The 19,242-nt window shown below is 36.6% G+C and overlaps 1 protein-coding gene across 8 annotated transcripts in view; it reads left to right on the top strand.

The window, feature by feature from the left end:
• The window catches only part of KIF27 (kinesin family member 27), an 82,029-nt gene that overhangs the window by 20,038 nt on the left and 42,749 nt on the right, over positions 1-19,242 (top strand). For 5 of the 8 annotated variants that reach the window (XM_043927188.1, XM_043927185.1, XM_043927191.1 and 2 more), the window contains 4 exons: positions 2,298-2,441; positions 9,741-9,947; positions 17,388-17,578; positions 18,057-18,160. In XM_043927188.1, the coding sequence (XP_043783123.1) occupies positions 2,298-2,441; positions 9,741-9,947; positions 17,388-17,578; positions 18,057-18,160 (646 nt within the window). The remainder of the gene's footprint in view (positions 1-2,297; positions 2,442-9,740; positions 9,948-17,387; positions 17,579-18,056; positions 18,161-19,242) is intronic. The other 3 variants (XM_043927189.1, XM_043927190.1, XM_043927192.1) reach the window with 3 other exon arrangements.

Below are 19,242 nucleotides of genomic sequence, written 5' to 3' on the forward strand. Positions count from 1 at the left end.
AATGTTAACATAAGGAGCATTTTTTTCCTGAAAAATAACTATTTTCCAAAACAAAAAATTTAGTAAGAGTGGAATTGTTTTATATTTTTGCAAATCTTTTCATGTGTGACTTAATAGAAGACAAGTAGATTCTCATATCTCTCAGCATTCAGTTTGTTGCAGTATATTTAGTTGAAGTGTGTGAAGAAAATCCAGGCTCATCTAGATTTGTAGTTGGAGGGGAAGAATATATTAGTGATTTTTTCAGATAATTGTGAATATCCTTTGATATTACATCAAAACTCAACAAGTAGAAATTTCCTAAAGGTTACTTGTGATGTGGGATTTGAAACCATTTTGTTACGTTAAAGTTCACTGATTTTTATCTTACATTTTGAATAGATCTTTTATCCACATGTGATTTTGAATCAGCATGTATTGGACACTTGAGAAATATTTGTTTACTAAGTTATGAAGATTTTTCAGTGTTAACATATTCACAATATAATATTTAAAAATCACATTCATTAATATCACCTCCCATCTCATCTCCTGCAAAATCTTTAAGTATTGGTAGTGGTCAAGTTTATAGTAGCAGAAATGTTTTCCAAAATTCTGATTTTTGTATGAAACTTGAATTTTATCATTTGCAGTAAATACTGTTAGTTGTTTTCCTTGAAATTATGTCACACACCCAAGTGTTAATAGCTTATCTGTTGTTCTTTAGAGTAAAAATAGCACCCTATGAAAAATGTGGCTAGTTTAGCTTGTAACTCAGCAATTGCACAAGGGTTTTTGCACCAGGTAACTCTCACCCTTCAGTATACAGAACTACTTTATGCCTGCCCATTTTGACACATGGAATACTAAAAAAAAATGCTCATGTGCTGAGATTTAATAAAGTAATTTTTATTGCTTCATCAGGATATTCTTAAGTGATTCTTCATCCCCTCATAAATACCTCTTAAGGGACTTTGTTGCTTTTTTCCTCCGTGATTTGAACACAGGAGCAGTATGTGAACATGAATATACTCTACAGATAAACACTTCTTAAAAACACTTAAATAAAAAATAAACAAAAAAGCTGTAGTTTATAAAGTATATGTAACAACACCATATGCAACACTGGGAGAACAATTACATTGTAAGCTCTCAGACTGACAGTTAATTGCCTGGAGCAGAGGATAAGGGCTAATGAGAATTATAGTTATATTTTATTTTAAAAAGAGAAAAGTCATAAAGGTCACGTAAACATATAGGGTTATGAGGACCATCAGGGTCATGTACACTGTCCTATTTGGTCATTCGAACATCCCAAGCAGAAAAAAGAAGGAACTCTCCCAAAGCCCCAAGGGAAGGCTGTGGCAGAATCAAGGCTGGCCTCAGTCCATGGGTTCCCAGTGGAGAGGCCTGTCTATCTCCATGCCACCACCTGAGGAGTCATGTGCATGCTGTGTTTTTGAGAATGCAATTTTGTTTGTAAATCATCATAGAGCTACTCATTCTTCTCTTTTCCTGTGTCTTAGTGGAAAGAGCACAGGCTTTGGATCCAGACAGGCCCTGAGGTTGACTGTCAGGAGTTTGGTTTATCCACTGTGTTGTCCTGGAGTGGTGTTCACTCACTAAACTTTAGTTTCTTCATGAAAATGTTTAATTTCTTCAATGAGATATTTTTAAAATCCCAAATTACAATCTAGTATAAAGTAGGCCCTTGACCAATGTTAATTTTCTATTTATTTAGTTCAAAATTTATTTTAAAAGTATTATTTGCATATTCCAAGTTTATTTGGTGACAGGAATAATTCACTAGGAACTAAGAAAACTATATGTTTAACCATATTCCCGAACATCTTCAAAATATATCTCTTTGTAGTGAAAGGGTGCAAAGTTAGCAAATGTTCATTTAAATATCCGTTATAAATATAGAGCATTCTTATACTATATAGGTCAATTTGGGAATTGTGACCTTTTTGATTTCTGAAGACCCACATTAAAAATCTCATGGTAATTCTAGAAAACTTGTAAACACCTTATTGAATGTACTGTAGAATTTGAATAACTGGCTTCAGCCTTAAAATACACGAAATAAAAATAAGGACTGTCTTCCTATCTCTTTGGTGACTAATTCTTACGTTATACCAGTGATGGGTCCTCTCAGCTGTTTCTGCCTTCCTTATCATAGAGAAACAAGAAGAAAAGGGTAAGCAGATTTTGCGTCCTCTTCAAGCTGTCACTAAACCCAGTTTTTGTGGTGTCATGCGGCTTCTCTTGAGCATTTCCCACGGTGACTCTCTTGTGCTTTCTCCCCCCCCGCCCAGTGTGCGCTTGCTGCTGATGAAGTCGTATTTAATCAGAAGGACTTGGAGGTGAAGGAGCTAAAGAGTCAAGTGCAAATGATGGTGCAGGAAAACAAAGGACATGTTGTTTCTTTGAAAGAAGCACAAAAAGTGAATAGATTGCAGGTAGAGTTAATGTACCTTGCTCTGTGTATCTCATTGGAACAGTACCTGACTAAAGTAGCATTGTAAGTAAGTAGGAATGTTTGCAAAAATAGGTTTCAGTTGAAGAGTTCTGAACACAAGCACCTGAATGAGTTACAGTTTTCCCCTAAATGGGTGTGAAGGGAAAATATTTTTATTGTTAGCTTGACTTATATTTCACAAATATAGAGCCTAATACCCAGGAATTCAATTTGCAAGTCATGTTGTAGTTATCCTTTGTTTATACTTTCCCTTCTGTTGTTTGCCAGAGTAATAGGCAATGGGATATTGTTCAGTGTTGGAAGGTAAACACATCATTTAAAATTTTGATTTGTTAGATTACATTTTATACTCTGTCAGTGATTTGCTCATTCAGTTTGGCTAAGTCTTTCAAATTCTCTATCTTAGCTTTTCTGTATTAACATGGATGTGCCTGCAGTGTAACATGGTATGTCCCTGAGTATTGGGTTGGCTAGAAATTTAGTTTGGATTTTTCCATGAGATATTTTTGGCCAACCCAGTATTATACACCCTGGCTGTGAACCTTCCCGTCCCCCATACAGTTCATTTCATTTAAAGCTTTTAGCTTCTTATCAGGGAGTAACTACTGTCCTGAATAATGATCTGATCCAGGAAAAATTAGACTTTGATTTTGACATTACTTTTTTCTTCTTTTTTTTTTTCAACCGTTCTATCTCTGTGTTAATTTAAAAACATAGTGAAAGCAGTGTTAGTTATTCAGTCATGTCTGACTCTGCAGACCATGGACTGGAGTCTGCCAGGCTCCTCTGTCCATGGGATTCTTCAGGTAAGAATATTGAAGTGGGTTGCCATTCACTTCTCCAGGGGATCTTCCCAACCCAGGGATCAAACCCAGGTCTCCTGCATTGAAGGCGGATTCTTTACTGTCTGAAAACATATATAAACTAAAATGTGTTGTTCAGTGAATTATCACAAAGAGAACAGCTAGGTAACCACCACCAGTTCAAGAAACAGCAAACTGCTAGCCCCAGAAGCCCTTAGTCTCTCCTCGGAGAGAGCTGGTCTCCTAACTTTGATAGTGATAATTTCCTTGCTTTACTTTGTGTTTTTACTATGTATCCTTGAACTCTGCAATTTAAGTTTTGGAATTTTTATAAATTTAATCATTCAATATATATTCTTTAGTATCTGGTTGCTTTTACTGAACATTTTGTCTATTCTGCTTCATCCACGTTTTTGTGTGAAGCTGTAGCTTGGTTAGTTTATAGCTGTATAGGATATCATTGTATGACTATTTCACAATTTATTTTTCTTTTTACTGTTGATAGATATTTTCTTTCTATGAATTTTCTCATACATTTCCCCTGGTGCACACACACGCGCATTTCTTTTGGATTTGTGCCTAGGAGTTGAATCGCTAGGTCATACATAGGGTAGGCAAATCTTCAACTTCAGTAAATAATACCAAACTTGTTTTCCAGTTTAAACTTGCACCAACACTGTATGAGCATTCCTGCTATTCCACTTGCTTGCCAACATTTGTTATTGTGAATTTTTTAGGTCTTAGGCAATCTGGTAGGTATGTAATGTTATTTTATTGTGTTTTTAAAAATGTATTTCTTAATTTAAAATACTCATTTATTTATTTATTTTTGGCTGAGCTGGGTCTTTTTTGCTGCGCACAGGCTTCTCTAGTTGTGGAGAGTGGGGGCTGCTCGTTTGCAGTAGCTTCTCTTTTTGCAGAGCACGGGCTCTCGGGTGCGTGGGCTCAGTAGTTGTGTATGGCAGGTATGTAATGTTATTTTATTGTGGTTTTAATTTTCATTTCCCTGATGGCTAGTGAAGTTGAGCACTTTTTCATGTTTTTTCTTTTTTTGGTCTTTGGGTGTCTTCTTTTTTTTTAAATTATTTTTGGCTGCACTGGGTCTTTGTTGCTGCTCCTGGGCTTTTCTCTAGTTGCGGCAGGGGCTACTCTTCATTGCGGTGAGGGCTGTTCTTTGTTGCAGCGAGCAGGCTTCTCATTGCAGTGGCTTCTCTTGTTGCGGAGCATGGGCTCTAGGCACTTGGGCTTAGTCGCTCCATGGCATGTGGTATCTTCCCAGACCAGGGATCGAACCTGTATCACCTGCATTGCAAGGTAGATTCTAACCACTGGACCACCAGGGAAGTCCTTGGGTACCTTCTTTTGTGACATGCTCATTCAAGTCTCTTGCTTGTTTTCCTTTTGGACTAAGTCTTCCATTATTATGTTTGCCTTTCACATTTAAATCCTATAGTCCTGAAACTGATTTTTGTATTTGGGATAAAATAAAGGTCAAATTTCAGTTTTTTTCCAGGTAGATACCCATTTGTTCCAGCATTATTATTGAGAAGGCCATCTTTTCACCACTGTTTTGAGTGCTGTTTGTCGTAAGTCAGGGTTCATTCATGCTTGAATGTATTATGTATTTCTGGGACTTCTGTTGTACCCCATTGGCTTGCCTGTCCTTGGACCAATGTCACATTTCTTATTTATTGTAGGTTCCTGATAAGTCTAGGTGTTCTCTAGAGCAAGGCCTCTGCTCTGTTTCCCTCCTCCCCAAGAATGTCTTAGTTGCTCTATATAAATTGTAGAATCAACTTTTCAAGGACCACGAAAAAAAAACCACACTTCTTTGTGATTTTGTTTGGGATTGTAAGATACATTTGGAAAGAATCAACATCTTTTGATCATGAGTCTTCTCACTAACCCATGAACTTGGTATATTCCTCCATTTACTCATGTTTTCTTTGGTTTTTCTCAGTAATGACTTTTTTGTGCTTATGTTTTTGTATTGAACATCTTTTGTTAGATTCATTCCCAGGTGCTTTATTTTTTTATGTGACTATGAATGGAATCGTCAGATTTTCATTGTCTTGTTTGTTGGTATGTGTAACTGTATTGGTTTGTGAATATTGATAGCTTATACCAAGCAACTTGATAAAATTCATTTTTAAATTCTGATATTTCATGTAAATTCTTTTGGATTTTCATTTATAATTGTGTCATCTGCAAATGATGACATTTTTATTCCTTCAAGATCTTTATGCCTTCTTTTTTTTTAACCTTTCTTCATTGACTTGGGTCTTCAATACAGTATTGAATACAAGTGGTGATAGGAAATGTTCTTGTCTTGTTTCCAACTATTAAGGAAAAGCTTTCACTGTTTCACTATTAAGTATCATGTTTGCTATAGGTATGTTTTATTTATTCTTTATCAAACCAAGCAAAAATTCTTTGCTGAGAATTTTTATTATGAATGGATATTACACTTTATCAAATGATTTTTCTTTATCATGATTTTCCCACTTTGTTCTGTTAATGTGGTGGATTGTAGTGATTTTTCCAATTTTTACACCAATCTTATATTCCTGAAATAAACCTTTTTTTCGGTCATGATGTATTGTTATGCTGGGGGTTCCCAAGACCAGCCTCAGGTTGGATGCTGTACTTGGGGCACTCAGCATACAGTTGTGCTCATACCTAAGATTTATTAGGCATGGGCCTAATAAAAGAAAGCAAAGGGAACAGGGACATAGAGTGAAGTCCAGAAGAAATCAGGCACAGGCTTCCAAGAACTGTCTCCCAGTGGAGTCACCCACATGTACTTAACTCCCCCAACAAAGATTGTGACAACTCATGTGAAGTGTTTGTCTGCCGAGGAGAGTCGGGTTTTATTGAGAACTGGCCATGAAGGCATTCTCTGGCCAGCATCTACCAGAATTCCAGACCAGCAGAAGGAAAGGAAAGCAGGTGTTCAACATAAACCACCTTGTCTGCACAAACACTTTGAGCACAGTGAGCCACTCTTACTCGATAGGGTGTTGGGAACCCTGCTAGGATCCGATCCCAGACACCAGCCAATGAACAACCTCGTATGCAGGTCCTTCAAAGGATAGCAGTCAAGTCTTCTGTGTTAATTTAGTCTTTTCTACAGATCTTTGATTTATTTTTATTTTTTTTATTTTTTATTAGTTGGAGGCTAATTACTTCACAATATTTCAGAGGGTTTTGTCATACATTGATATGAATCAGCCATAGAGTTACACATATTCCCCATCCCGATCCCCCCTCCCACCTCCCTCTCCACCCGATTCCTCTGGGTCTTCCCAGTGCACCAGGCCCGAGCACTTGTCTCATGCATCCCACCTGGGCTGATGATCTGTTTCACCATAGATAATGTTAGTTTGTAATTATTTTGTTTAGTATTTTAGCATGTCTATTCATGTGTATATTTCCTTTTCTCAAAATGTTCTTGTCAGATACTGTAACAAATTAGGTTAACCTGATAATATAGTTTAGGTAGCATTCCTTCTTTTTCTATACTTGGGAAGAGTGTGTGAAGAATTGGTGGTGTTTCTTCCTTAAATATTTGGTTGAATTCACTTGAAAAATACTTGGGCCTGGAAAATTTCTCTGTGGAACGTTTAGTATGATTTCAATCACATTTTCCTTTTGCCCCTTTTTGGTAAGGTCTGTTTTTCTAAGAATGTAACAGCTGTTGCATATTTCAGTAAATATGTTGAAGTGTTTATAATAGTCTCATCTCTTTAATGCTTTTAGACGTGTAACGATAATCCTGTTTTTCATTCCTGGTTATTTGTGCCTTCTCTTTTTTTTTTCCTTGATCAACTTCACCAGAGGGTTATCAATTTTTTTAGTCTCTTCAGGGACTAAATTCTTTTTTTAAAATTATAATTTTATTTATTTACGTATTTTTGGCTGTGCTGGGTCTTCGTTGCTTTGCTCCAGCGTTTCAATCTAGTTGTGGCAAGTGGGGGTTACTCTAGTGCACAGGCCTCTCATTGCAGTGGCTTCTTTTGTTTTCGAGCACAGGCTCTAGGCCCCATGGGCTTCAGTAGTTGCCTCACCCGGGCTTAATAGTTGCAGTTCCTGGGTTCTAGAGCACAGGCTCAATAGTTAGGTTGCGTGAGCTTAGTTGCTCCCCAGCATGTGGGATCTTCCCAGATCAGGGATCAAACCTGTATCTCCTGCATTGGCTAGTAGATTCGTTACCACAGAGCCACTGGGGAAGCCCACAGAGAGCCATTCTTGACTTTGATGATCTTCTCTGATATATGTTTGTTTATTATTTAATTTCTACCCTTATCTTTATTATTTAGTTTTTTTCTGCTTTTTTAGGGGCATAGAATCCTATGCTATCTTTCTGAATTGTTTAGATAGGTGCTCAGTTCATTGATTTTTAGCCTTTCTGTATGTTTTTAACGATCTAAAATATATGCATTTAAAATTATATGTTTCCTCCTAAGCTTACCTTTATCTGCATTCCTCATTTGGCTCAAAATTTTTCCTGATTTTTATTGTGAGTTTTTTCTTTGACCTGTGGGTTATATAGTTAGTTATTTTATTTCCAACACATGAAGGATTTCTTTTTATTAATTTTTAGCTTAATTGCGTTGTTGTCCACACGACTTCAGTTCTTTGTGTTGAGATTTGCTTTATGGCTCAGCATAAGGCCAGTTTTTGTGCATATTACAGATATGCTTGAAAAGAATTTATATTCTGTAATCTTTGGGTTCTCCTAATTCTGTTAATCCTCTTATTCAAATCTATATTTTCACTCACTTTTTTGGTCTTTTTTTTGTCCTATTAGTATTTTAGAGGGATGTTGAGATCTCTTACTATAATTTTTGGATTTGTCTTGCAAATACAATTTTTGCATTTTGTATATATTGAAGCTGGGTTATTAAGTACATAGAAATGTAGAATTGTTATAGCATCCTGGTGAATTGACCTTTTTTTTTAAAATATTTTTTTAACTTCATTTTATCTCCCAACAGTTTTTGCGTTTAAGTCTATTTTATATTAACATAGCCATACCAGCTTTCTTTCTTTTAAAAGGACTCTTTTGACTAATATTTACATGGTATCTCTTTTTCCATCTTCCCTTTAATCTTTCTTTCTTGATTTTAGTTATGTTTTTTGCAATTAGCAGGTTAGACAGTTTTACAGTTCTTTCTGGTAGTCTTTATCCTTTAATTGGATTGCGAGTTCATTTCTGAATTTAATATAATTACTGTTATATTCTGGTTATAATCATACCATTGTGGTTTTTACTTATCCTATCTGCTCTATATTCATTTTTCTCTCCTTCTTACCTTTTTTTGGATTTAATTGCTTTAAAAGTTGTACTTTCACTGATCTTAGTGGTTATCCTGGAGAGTATATACCACTCACCCTTGGACTTAAAACAGTCTAATATTAATTGGTATTTTTACCCTTTCCCTGAAGAATAAAAGGACTCCATTTAGTATCCCCCTTCAACTTATATGCTATTGTTTTATATTTTAATTATCTGAATATGTGGTTTTTAAAAAAATGTTTCATCTTATAGTTCAGCATTAACACAGTGAAACCTTAGGATTTGCTTTTTTTCCCCTATCTAAACATTATAGTACATGTAAAGTATTTAAGATGAATGACTTTTCTTTTTTATATAATTTTGTGCTTATAAAACAAAACTTATATACTTCAAAATTTTTCTTTAGAGGATACACGGGAAGCTAAACCACACATAGTGTTTTTCTCTCTCCCCCATGCCCCCATAAACAACTTATTCTGCCTTTGATTTCCAAGTTCTTTCTCCCACGACTCTCAATTGCCTGTCTTTTATCTCTGTTTGTGGCTTTCTTTTTCACTGAGTAAAGGCTTTCACTTCACTGCACCTGTTAACCACTTTCTGTCTCCTTTGCTGTCATCTTAGCTGTTGGCCGTTTTCTACACTTTTCAACTTTCTAGTCTTTTGTTACTTCTTGGATTTCACTCTGAAAGTTCAGACTTTTATAAAGATCAGCTAATCATAGTGCTTCAGGTGGGCAAGCTAACCAATCACAGTGTATGGGACAGTATCTTGCGCTAACTCATTAGCTGTATTTGTTCCAGCTTACTATTCAAAAGTTTGTAACACTCAGGACAGTCCTAAATTCTTGTGAACAGAAGAAGGCTAGTCTTTGGGGTTTTGTTTGTTTGGTTGGTTTTTAGAATTCTGTTTTTTTTTTTTTTGGCTGTACCTTACAGCAGGTGGGATCTTAGTTTACCGACCAGGGATTACAGTGGAATTGTGGAATTCTGCAGTGGAATTGTGGAATCTTAGCCACTGGACCACCAGGGAAGTCCCAGAAGGCTAATCTCTGGATAAGTTAGGTTTTATTGTTTTGTTAAGGGAGTTGTGATTTTGTGATCAACGTACAGTTTATTTTCAATCATTAACTCATACTGAGGCTCTCCATTTTTAAAATTCTTCTCTTTCTTCTACAAAGAATGAAAAAATAATAGAACAACAACTTCTTGTGGATCAACTGAGTGAAGAACTAACAAAACTTAACCTGTCAATGACTTCTTCAGTAAAGGAAACTTGTGGAGATGGGCCAGATACCAGGATACTTGAAAAGAGACCATACACTGTACCATTTGATACTCGTTTGGGGCATTATATTTATAGTCCAGCAAGATTGGATTCCAGGAAGGTAAAGTCTAAGCATTAACTTGTTTCTTTTGAGGTTGTATACTATATTATATCACAGTGTATTTATATAGTCTTAGCACATTTTTTTTTTCTGTTTGGTTTCATAGACTTTTGTGCATACTTTTTTTCTGTTTGTTATGTATACTCTCTTTAAAATCATGCTTCTTTTCAATAAAATTAATGATTAAGAGAAGGTATAGTTGTATTTGAAAGGAAGAGTTGAAGATAATGCTTAGATTTATCAAGGAGAAAAAAAAGCTACTCTTTGCCATCATATTAACATTTTCAGATATGACTGAGTCCAGTCTTCATAAGTTTTTTTGTTTCTTTAATCACACCAAGTTGATGAGGTTGGAGGTATTTATTTTGACTTATTTGGTCTGTCTATTTTCAAAATGATATCCATGTATTATTCAATCTTGTCTAATATAATTGCTGCTGCTGCTGCTAAGTCCCTTCAGTCGTGTCCAACTCTGTGCGACGCCATAGACGGCAACCCACCAGGCTCCTCTGTTCCTGGGATTCTCCAGGAAAGAATACTGACGTGGGTTGCCATTTCCTTCTCCCTCTGACATAATTAAGGCTGTATAAAAATCAGTATGAAGTTTCATTTAATTTTTAAATTTTACTTTTGTAAATTTTATTTATAAAATGTGTATATATATGTGGATGCACAGATTTCTCTTGAAAAATCAAGATTAAGGAATCTCCACCATGGAAAAGACTAATTAACAGACTCATGAGTTTTGGTTTCTATTTATTAATTTTAGGAAAGGAAATGATTTATTTGAGATCGATGTGTTGGATACAGTCCAAGGGATAAGAAATGTGAGAGGTGTCATAGGCTTTGCAGGCAGGCAGGCTTGGGTGTGAACCCAGCTCTATGATGTAGGCCCGGAGGGATGACTAAACCTGTGTGGACCCCAGGCTCCTTATCTGTCAGAATGGGGGACCTGTGCGGGGTGTAGAGAGGACTTGCATGAGATGGTGACTCCAAAAGTGCCTGGCACACGGCGTCCTGACACACACACGTTTATGGGGCACCTCTCCTGTGTCCCCGGCTCTGTGCCTCAGAGTGAGTGAGACAGATGTTACTGTCACTGTAGAGTTTTCAGTTTCGACTGGTTGCATTTAAAATTTAAACTTTTGCTGCTATTAATTTCAGTTGAACTTTCTAGAGTTATTGCTATTTTCTTTTGGTTGAATGTATGGTAAATTTTCATAGGACATTTAAGAAGAAAGATAAGTTCTTTATAGAATTGAAATTGGATATCTTTGGATATTAATTAGTTAATTAATTGGATATCCAATTGAAAATTGGATATTAATTCTACTTAATAATTACATATCAAATCTATAGTTTTTTTTTTACTCTTGGCTAGTAATGTGAATTTCCTGTTTCTGTGCATTCTTTTATTTTATAAAAATAACATTTTTTTCTGATTATAAAAGTTAGACATTTATTATCTCTCTCAGTGTCTGTTTCTTTCTCTTTTTTACTAGACTTTCACACACACACACTCGAACACACATTCTTTGAGGAGACAGCTGCACAGGGTATTGAGAAGGAGCTAGGCCCCTCTGTTCTTATCTCTAGTTGTTTGATTAGACCTGAAACAGCCATGATTGGAATATAGACTTCCACAGTTATTGTTTCAAATTAACAAATTCTTTTTTTTTTAATCAATTTTATTGCCCCCTTTCACGTTCAAGGGTTCTAGTTTGGAAAACATATTCTGTGGTTACCATAGCTTAGGAGAGGGCAGATACACTATAAGACTTATAGCTCCTCTGTGGTTACAGGTGATCTCCAAGTTTACTCGTGACCAAGTGGGATTAAAATGTAATAGGAAGAAAGAACCAGTGAATTTGCCAGAAGATTGCTATCACGTGGAAGGAAAAGATCCTGACCAGGGACAGCCCCTTATGTTGACAAAGGGAACACTTATTCCCAGTGCTGTTTCCTTCACTATGGATGGACATATGTATTCAAATTAGAAAATTCTTAGTTTTGTTTTTAAAATTTAGTGGCTTCCAGCCATTAAAAGAAGCAGAAAAGGGAGAAAATGCAAAGGTAATATAACCGGCAGTTTTGAGAGTTCTGTTTCTCCTGTTGTGTGTCCAGGACTCTCGGCCCCTCTCTTGCTTAGATTGCTGCAGCAGACACAGGCTTGTACGGGAAGACCCAAAGCCCACCAAGCCTTTTTCAAGCCTTGCTTCCTGTTCCATTGTTCTAGAGTGAGAGGAGGATTTCATATTAAATACCAAAACTAGCTAAATTAAGCCAAAGAAGACATCTGAAATACCATTTCATTTTTTTCCTGGATTTCTGTTTCCTTGGCAGAAGTTGGGCTAATATTTTCCAGCTCTAATATTTTCTTTTGGAATTTAGCTCTAATATATTCTGAAGTAAAAACAATCTTGACAAGGGAAATATTTCCTCAACTTAAAATTCTCTGAAAGCAAAAGGGGGACAATGGCTTAATCGGTTTTTTAAAAATATTTATTTTTGGTTGTATTGGGTCTCCATCGTTGCACTTGGGCTTGCTCTGATTGCGGTGACAGGGCTTCTCTTGCTGCAGAGCAGAGTCTCTTGGCACATGGTCTTCAGTAGTTGCAGCATGCAGGCTCGGTGGCTGGGGTCCTGGGCTGCAGAGTGGGCTCAGTGGGGTGTGCAGGCTTACTTGCTCCTTGGCATGTGGAATCTTCCCAGACCAGGGACTGAGCCCATGTCCCCTGCATTAGCAGATGGATTCTTATCCTCTGTACCACCAGGGAAGTCCTTGAATAAGTTTTTTAATTGATTACAAAAAGAGTTTTATTTCCTATGGTTTAGTCGCTAAGTTGTGTCCAGCTGTTGGACCCCATGGACTGTAGCCCTCCAGGCTCTCCTGTGCATGGGATTCTCCAGGCAAGAATACTGGGATGGGTTGCCATTTCCTTCTCCCGGGGATCTTTTCAACCCAGGAATCGAGCCTGGGTCTACCGTGTTGCAGGGAGATTCTTTACCAGCTAAGCTGAGCTTTGCTCAGTTGCTCTGTTGTGTCTGACTCTTGGCGACCCCATGGGATGCAGCCCGTCAGGCTTCTCTGTCCATGGGGATTCTCCAGGCAAGCATACTGGAGTGGATTACCATGCCTTCCTCCAGGGGATCTTCCCAACCCAGGGATTGAACCCAGATCTCCCTCACTGGAGATGGATTCTTTACCATCTAAGCCATCAGGGAAGCACACCAACTGAGCTATAAGGGATATATTGGAGGGAAACAGTGAAAGGATCTTACTTATTTTAAAAGCAAATTACTGAGACTTCCCTGGTAGTCCAGTGGCTAAGATTCTGAGCTCCCAATGCAGGGGGCCTGGGTTCGATCCCTGGTCAGGAAACTAGATCCCACATGCCACATTTAAGACCCAGTGCAACCAAATAAATAAATATTTCTTTAAAAAATATATTACTTATGTGTGTATGTATACATATATATGTACTTTTTACATTTATTTTTAATTGGAGGAAAATTGCTTTACATTGTTGTGTTGGTTTCTGCCTTTCAGCAATGCAAATCAGCCATAACTATACCATATATCACCTCCCCTGATCCCACCCCTCTAGGTCATCACAGAGCACCAAGCTGGGCTCTCTGTGTTACGTAGTAATTTCTCACCAGCTATCTATTTTACACATGGCAGTGTATATTTGTCAAATGCTATACACACACACACACACTTTTTGTTTGTTAATACTAAATTGCTATTTAGATGCACCTACTTTGGACACTTTTTAAATTTTTTTTATTTTTTAATTGAAGGATAATTGTATATATACTTTTATAGCTATCTTTTCTCACCTAATGTATCATGAACACTTGACAATCATTAAATATTCTGGAATATATCATGATTTTGATGGGTAATAACATTCTAAGTGCATGTCATTCTGTACTTTTTCCTGTTGTCACACATTTGTTTTCAACCATCTCTTAATCTAAAAGGTTTAACACCAAAATGGAATTTTGGGATTTATCTACTTAAGTAGAAATCCTAAAGAAATTGCCCCTCACAACTAAATATAATAATGTAACATATCAAATTAATAGAAAAAAAAAAAGAGTAAGGGGCTCATTTGTTTTAACAGATACTGGAAACTCATCTAATGAAATGTAAAATTGACCTAGATTTAAACTTAAGGAAAAAATGTAACAGAGGTTTCTGTTTTCTTAATGTGATTAATATGATATAATTAGAGCCAAATGCCAGTGTTATACACACCAAAATGGTTCTTTGGAAGGAAAAAAATACAAAGCTGGTACGAGTCATTACATAAGTTTAAAATAACACCACATATTCTGATGATGCTACGATTTTTCATTGATTATATGCCTCACTTTTTTTTCCACACTTTATCAACTATGATGGTAGGATATGTTTTACAGTTGATAGTATTTCATAGATGATAGCTTTTCTTCTTTCGTGATGTGTCTTAGTTGATGACATTTTAGATTTGATGAAATATGGCATTATGAAAAGGAAATAAAAGCAGTAGGTAAATAATTTCACTTTCAGTACTTGACATAATCGTATAGTAAGAAAACCATCCAGAATGTTCTTAAGGGATATATTTTTAAAACCTTATGGAATCTCCAAATTCACAAAAGTGGTAATACCTGTATAATCTTTTCTTTTTCCTGAATGAATTACATTTTTATTGAGTCACAGAATTCTTGTGCATTAAATCCCTTACACTGAAGTCAGCTGCTTTTTACTTTTCACTAAGATTTTATCTTTCACACAATGGCAATTTCCTCCCCCCCAAATAATTAATTTTGCTTTTTAATCACTTTTTTGCATACATGGTTGCTCATGATGAAGCAGAACTGTGTGAGATGTGTCTACAGAGGTTCTCTTGGCAGGTTCCCTTGCCAACCAAACACTCATTCCAGCAAAACATTGCAACTTCATAGTAGCAAAATGACAAATTGCATCTCATGAACCTTTGTGGAACTTTCAAATTCAACTACAAAATTAAATATGTGAAAGCCACAATCTATGGTAAATGAGTTGCAGCACATCTAATGAAACAAAATCAAATGCATCACTAGTGAGAAGAGATTATCTTAATGTATGATGACTGAGAATATTACGTTCAAGTCTGGGTATAACACCTTAAGTCAAATTAGATTATTTTTGGAAAACAACCAAGTTGCTATAGGACCTTGGGGAAAATCTTGAAGTAACTCTAGATTTAGTCTGAATTATAGGGGACATAATGACTGTGTTTAGATGTTTGAAGGCTTATCATTATTGTTAGACTTTGTCTCTAGAAATAGGACCAGTGAAAAGCAGTGCTAAGGGAATATAAAGAGGGATTTATTAGTGAAAACTATCAAAATAATACTAGAGGTCTCAGGGCTTAATAGGGTCCCCGCAGTGAATTTGTTTAAGCAGAGGCTAAATGATAATTTGCAGTATTACAGAGAAGAGTTAAACCTGGGATGAGTTGAACTGTAATCTTTAAAGTTCTGTCCAGTCCTGTTGCTGTGTAATTCTCAGAAAACACAATTCGAATAAAAAAATTGTTTTCTAGTTGGATACACCTCAATTATCTGAATTATTACCCAGCTTATTGAGTATTTACATTATGACCAGTGTTACTTAGGGTATGGCTGAAAATGCAAGCATAGTCTTTGGGGAGCAGGAAGTGCAGAAGCAACTAAAGAAAGCAGGATCCAACACTTAGGTAGCAAGGGGACAGATTATAGAAGGCTTTATGAGCCAGAAGAGGTTAACCATTCTTTTGTGTGGCGTGACTGCTAAGGAATTAATTTTCTGAATTTTTTACTCATTGTGGCAAAGCCTGTTTCATGATTAAGCTGGGTCATTTTGATTTTCTTTGTAAAAAGAACATTTGAAAGCCAGTTGAAATCCTAGAGAACAAAACTTGATTCTAAACAAAAAGTTTTATTTGCTCCTGAAATAAACCCCTCCTCAGCCCCCTTCCCACACCCCCAGCAGAGAGAAACCTTGAATTCTATTGGTTATAATGCAGATGGCCATGCTTGGTACCATGTGCTTGTTAGATAAATACTTCTTGAGTTGGTTCTTCTGTAAATAAACTCCCTTGCCCTCCCCCATATCCCAGAATTGGGAGGCCACCTAGAAAACTTTACCCCCATTCATCATGGTGCTGATGTGACACATGGCCTTATTAGGTGACCAGCAGTGGAGGCACAAAAATCAGGTATTAAGGAATATCCAGTATCAGATAGGCTTTTCTGGGAGGGGATGTGTAAGAAACCTACATCAACTGAATCTTGAACACTGTATGGTATATACATTTTTACTATATGTTGTAATTTTAATAACATAATAATTTGTATTAATAAATTGAATGCCTCCTCTGAGATCTTATTGTTTACCTTTTTGGATAAATTGCCTTGAGGTTTGGTTATAGAGACAGATAGGTGTCTCAGATGGTAAAGAATCTGCCTGCAATGCAGGAGGCCCGGGTTTGATCCTTGGGTCACGAAGATCCCTGGAGAAGGGACGGGCAAACCCACTCCAGTATTCTTGCCTGGAGAATTCCATGGACAGGAGAGCCTGGTGGGCTATAGTCCATGGGGTCACAAAGAGTCAGACATGACTGAATAACTAACACTTTCACTTATAGAGACATGGTTAGAAAGGAAACATTTGGTAACAAAAATGAAAATAAAGGCAATTTCTAATTCATTGTTGTTTTCCAAGGTGAATTTTTGAGAACTTAAGGCCCAAAGAAGCATGTTATAATATAGAAAGTTTGCAGGCAGTCCATGAAAATCTCCTTATCCCATGATACATATTAAGTATGTCACTAGGGCATTAATCAGCTATCCCTGACTACCACATATGACGCCTGAGTCTATGCTTTGGAATTTCCAAATCAGGAATGTCTTACCCTGGCAGAGTGAGTGGCACTGGTTCTGGATTTCTTCATGTGGCGGGATTTGGATCAGGGGGGAATGGCAGATCCTAGCAACACTGCGATTCTCCAGGTGGTCAGCACGGGGGGAGGCTGGGGGCAGGGCAGCGCTGGAGCCGTTACACTGTGTGTGGGCTTCATGTGGGCCGGGGAGTGCCTGAGCTGTGTTCAGGAGCTGGGATGTTTCCACTCATGCCTCTTTTTTGGTTTCATTTTTGAGTGCTATTTTTCCCTGACTCTATAACTGAAACTAGAAGAGCTTTCTATAAAAGGAAGAACTGTATAGATTCTGAAAGAAGTGTATATCCATGAGACACAATAGTATTGTGAAATGAGTTGACTCTCTTGTAGGCAGTGGGGGGAGGGAAATGTATGTTTTCAGTGATTGGCTCTTTTAAGAGTACCTGTCTCAACCTCTTAGAAAACACATTTTGAGCAATATGATAAAAATAGACACTTTAAAAAATCACTTTTTTTTTTGTTGTTGGGTGGGGGAATCACTTGTAAGGTCCACACAAGTCCTTCTGTATACTCTCTGGATCGACTAGTTACGGGATTTCGAACACGAAGTCAAATGCTGCTGGGTCACTTAGAAGAACAGGATGAAGTCCTCCAGTGCCAATTTTCTGATAACAGTGATGATGAAGAGTCAGAAGGCCAAGAGAAATCAGAAATTAGGTATGTTAGTGTATATATTAATATTGACTGATTTAATAAGCATAATTACATGATACAATAAACATATACAGAAATAGGGAGTTTTTTATATTAAAAAAATTTTAGTAGAAGAGTTAAGTGGTTTTTGCTACATGTACTGTCAACTAATGTGTTACGAAACCAGTATTTGAACACGTCAGTCTAACAACTGTAAAATAATTGTGTTTTTAGAATGTTTATTGTGATTGGAGTTTAATTTTCAGAGAAAATTATTTTGGATTTCTTAATTCTGCTTCCACGGTGGCAAAAAACATGATGAATTTTCCACTGGGTCCAACATGGTGGGGGGTATCTCTTTACTTGGTGAAATATTAGTAAATTCCATTTATTTTATGTAAGCCATAATTTAAAGAGTAATTTGGGGGAAAACTAATTTGAGGGCAGATTAAAAATGACTGACAGACAAGTTACCTTTGGTCCTTGTCTTTTCCTTTTTTAGACGTAGAAGTGGCTCATGGATTCAGAAGCCAGGCTCTGTTTGTTCACTTGTTGAATTGAATGATATTCAGGATCAAACGCAGAAGTCAGGATTGGAGAATGAAGGTACACAGACTCTCTCGAGTACTTTAGATCTAATATTTATAAGACAGTTCTCTTTTCCTTCAAGCAATAATTTAAGAAGCATCTAGGGATTCTCAGAGACAGAAGCTTGATCTGGAGGCTCTCCTGGCTTTTCCTTTCTGTCCTCTGCTCTGTGCTCTGATTTTCTGTTATTTTTTACTCCTTAGTAAAGCTTTTTCACCAGTTAATTCTAGGTAGAGTTATGGGCTAAATCTCTCAGAATGGGGATTTTATATTCAAACTTGAGTTTGACTTCGCACTCTTGCCTTCTTTAAAATCCATCTTAAGTAATTTATTGGGTGTTTCTTCACTGCTTCACTGGCACCCATGCCTACCATTAGTGATGTATATGGCATTAGAGCCAACTTAGTCTAGCAGTTGCTTGTAATGTTCACAACTGATGAGAATTTTATGCATTAAAAAATGACATAAAAGATGTTTATGTTGCAAAAACTGTATGAGGAGATTTTAGCTCATTTCTCTTGGTAAGAGTGGTGAAAACACAGAGTACAGAGAATATAAATAACATGATAAATAAGTCCTACACTGTGAAAATAGCATCTCTTTAAGAGCCTATGCATATAATATTAAAACATGAAACGAGAATAGATTTTAAAGTGTATGGTAGTGTAGATAAGTGCTATAGTCCCCATCCTTGAACCGTTTGTTACTGGTCTACAACCAGGTAAGAAACTTAGGCCCGAATGCAAATCAGTGCACCAACTCCTTCACTGAGGAAGTCTCACTATGAAAAAAGTCTCAGGTGAACTAAAACAGTGAGGTAATTTATATTTATATTCTGGTACAAGACAGAATATAACAAACAGTATGGGGCCATGTTCTGATTAGTCTGGGATAGAATGCATTCTCTGATTACAGTAAAACTACAAGTTAGTAGGAAAAAAATGAAAACCTCTACCCATCTGGAGATTTAATAGCTTTTTAAAGTAGCTCAGATTAAAGAAAAAGTCAAATTGCAGAATATCTAAGAGCAATGAGAAACTGTGTCAGAACCTGCAGGATATGACTAGAGCATATATATGTTTTAAGGAAAGGAGAACTCA

This window comes from Cervus elaphus, chromosome 16, assembly GCF_910594005.1.
Source record: "Cervus elaphus chromosome 16, mCerEla1.1, whole genome shotgun sequence".
NCBI classification, from domain to species: Eukaryota; Metazoa; Chordata; class Mammalia; order Artiodactyla; family Cervidae; genus Cervus; species Cervus elaphus.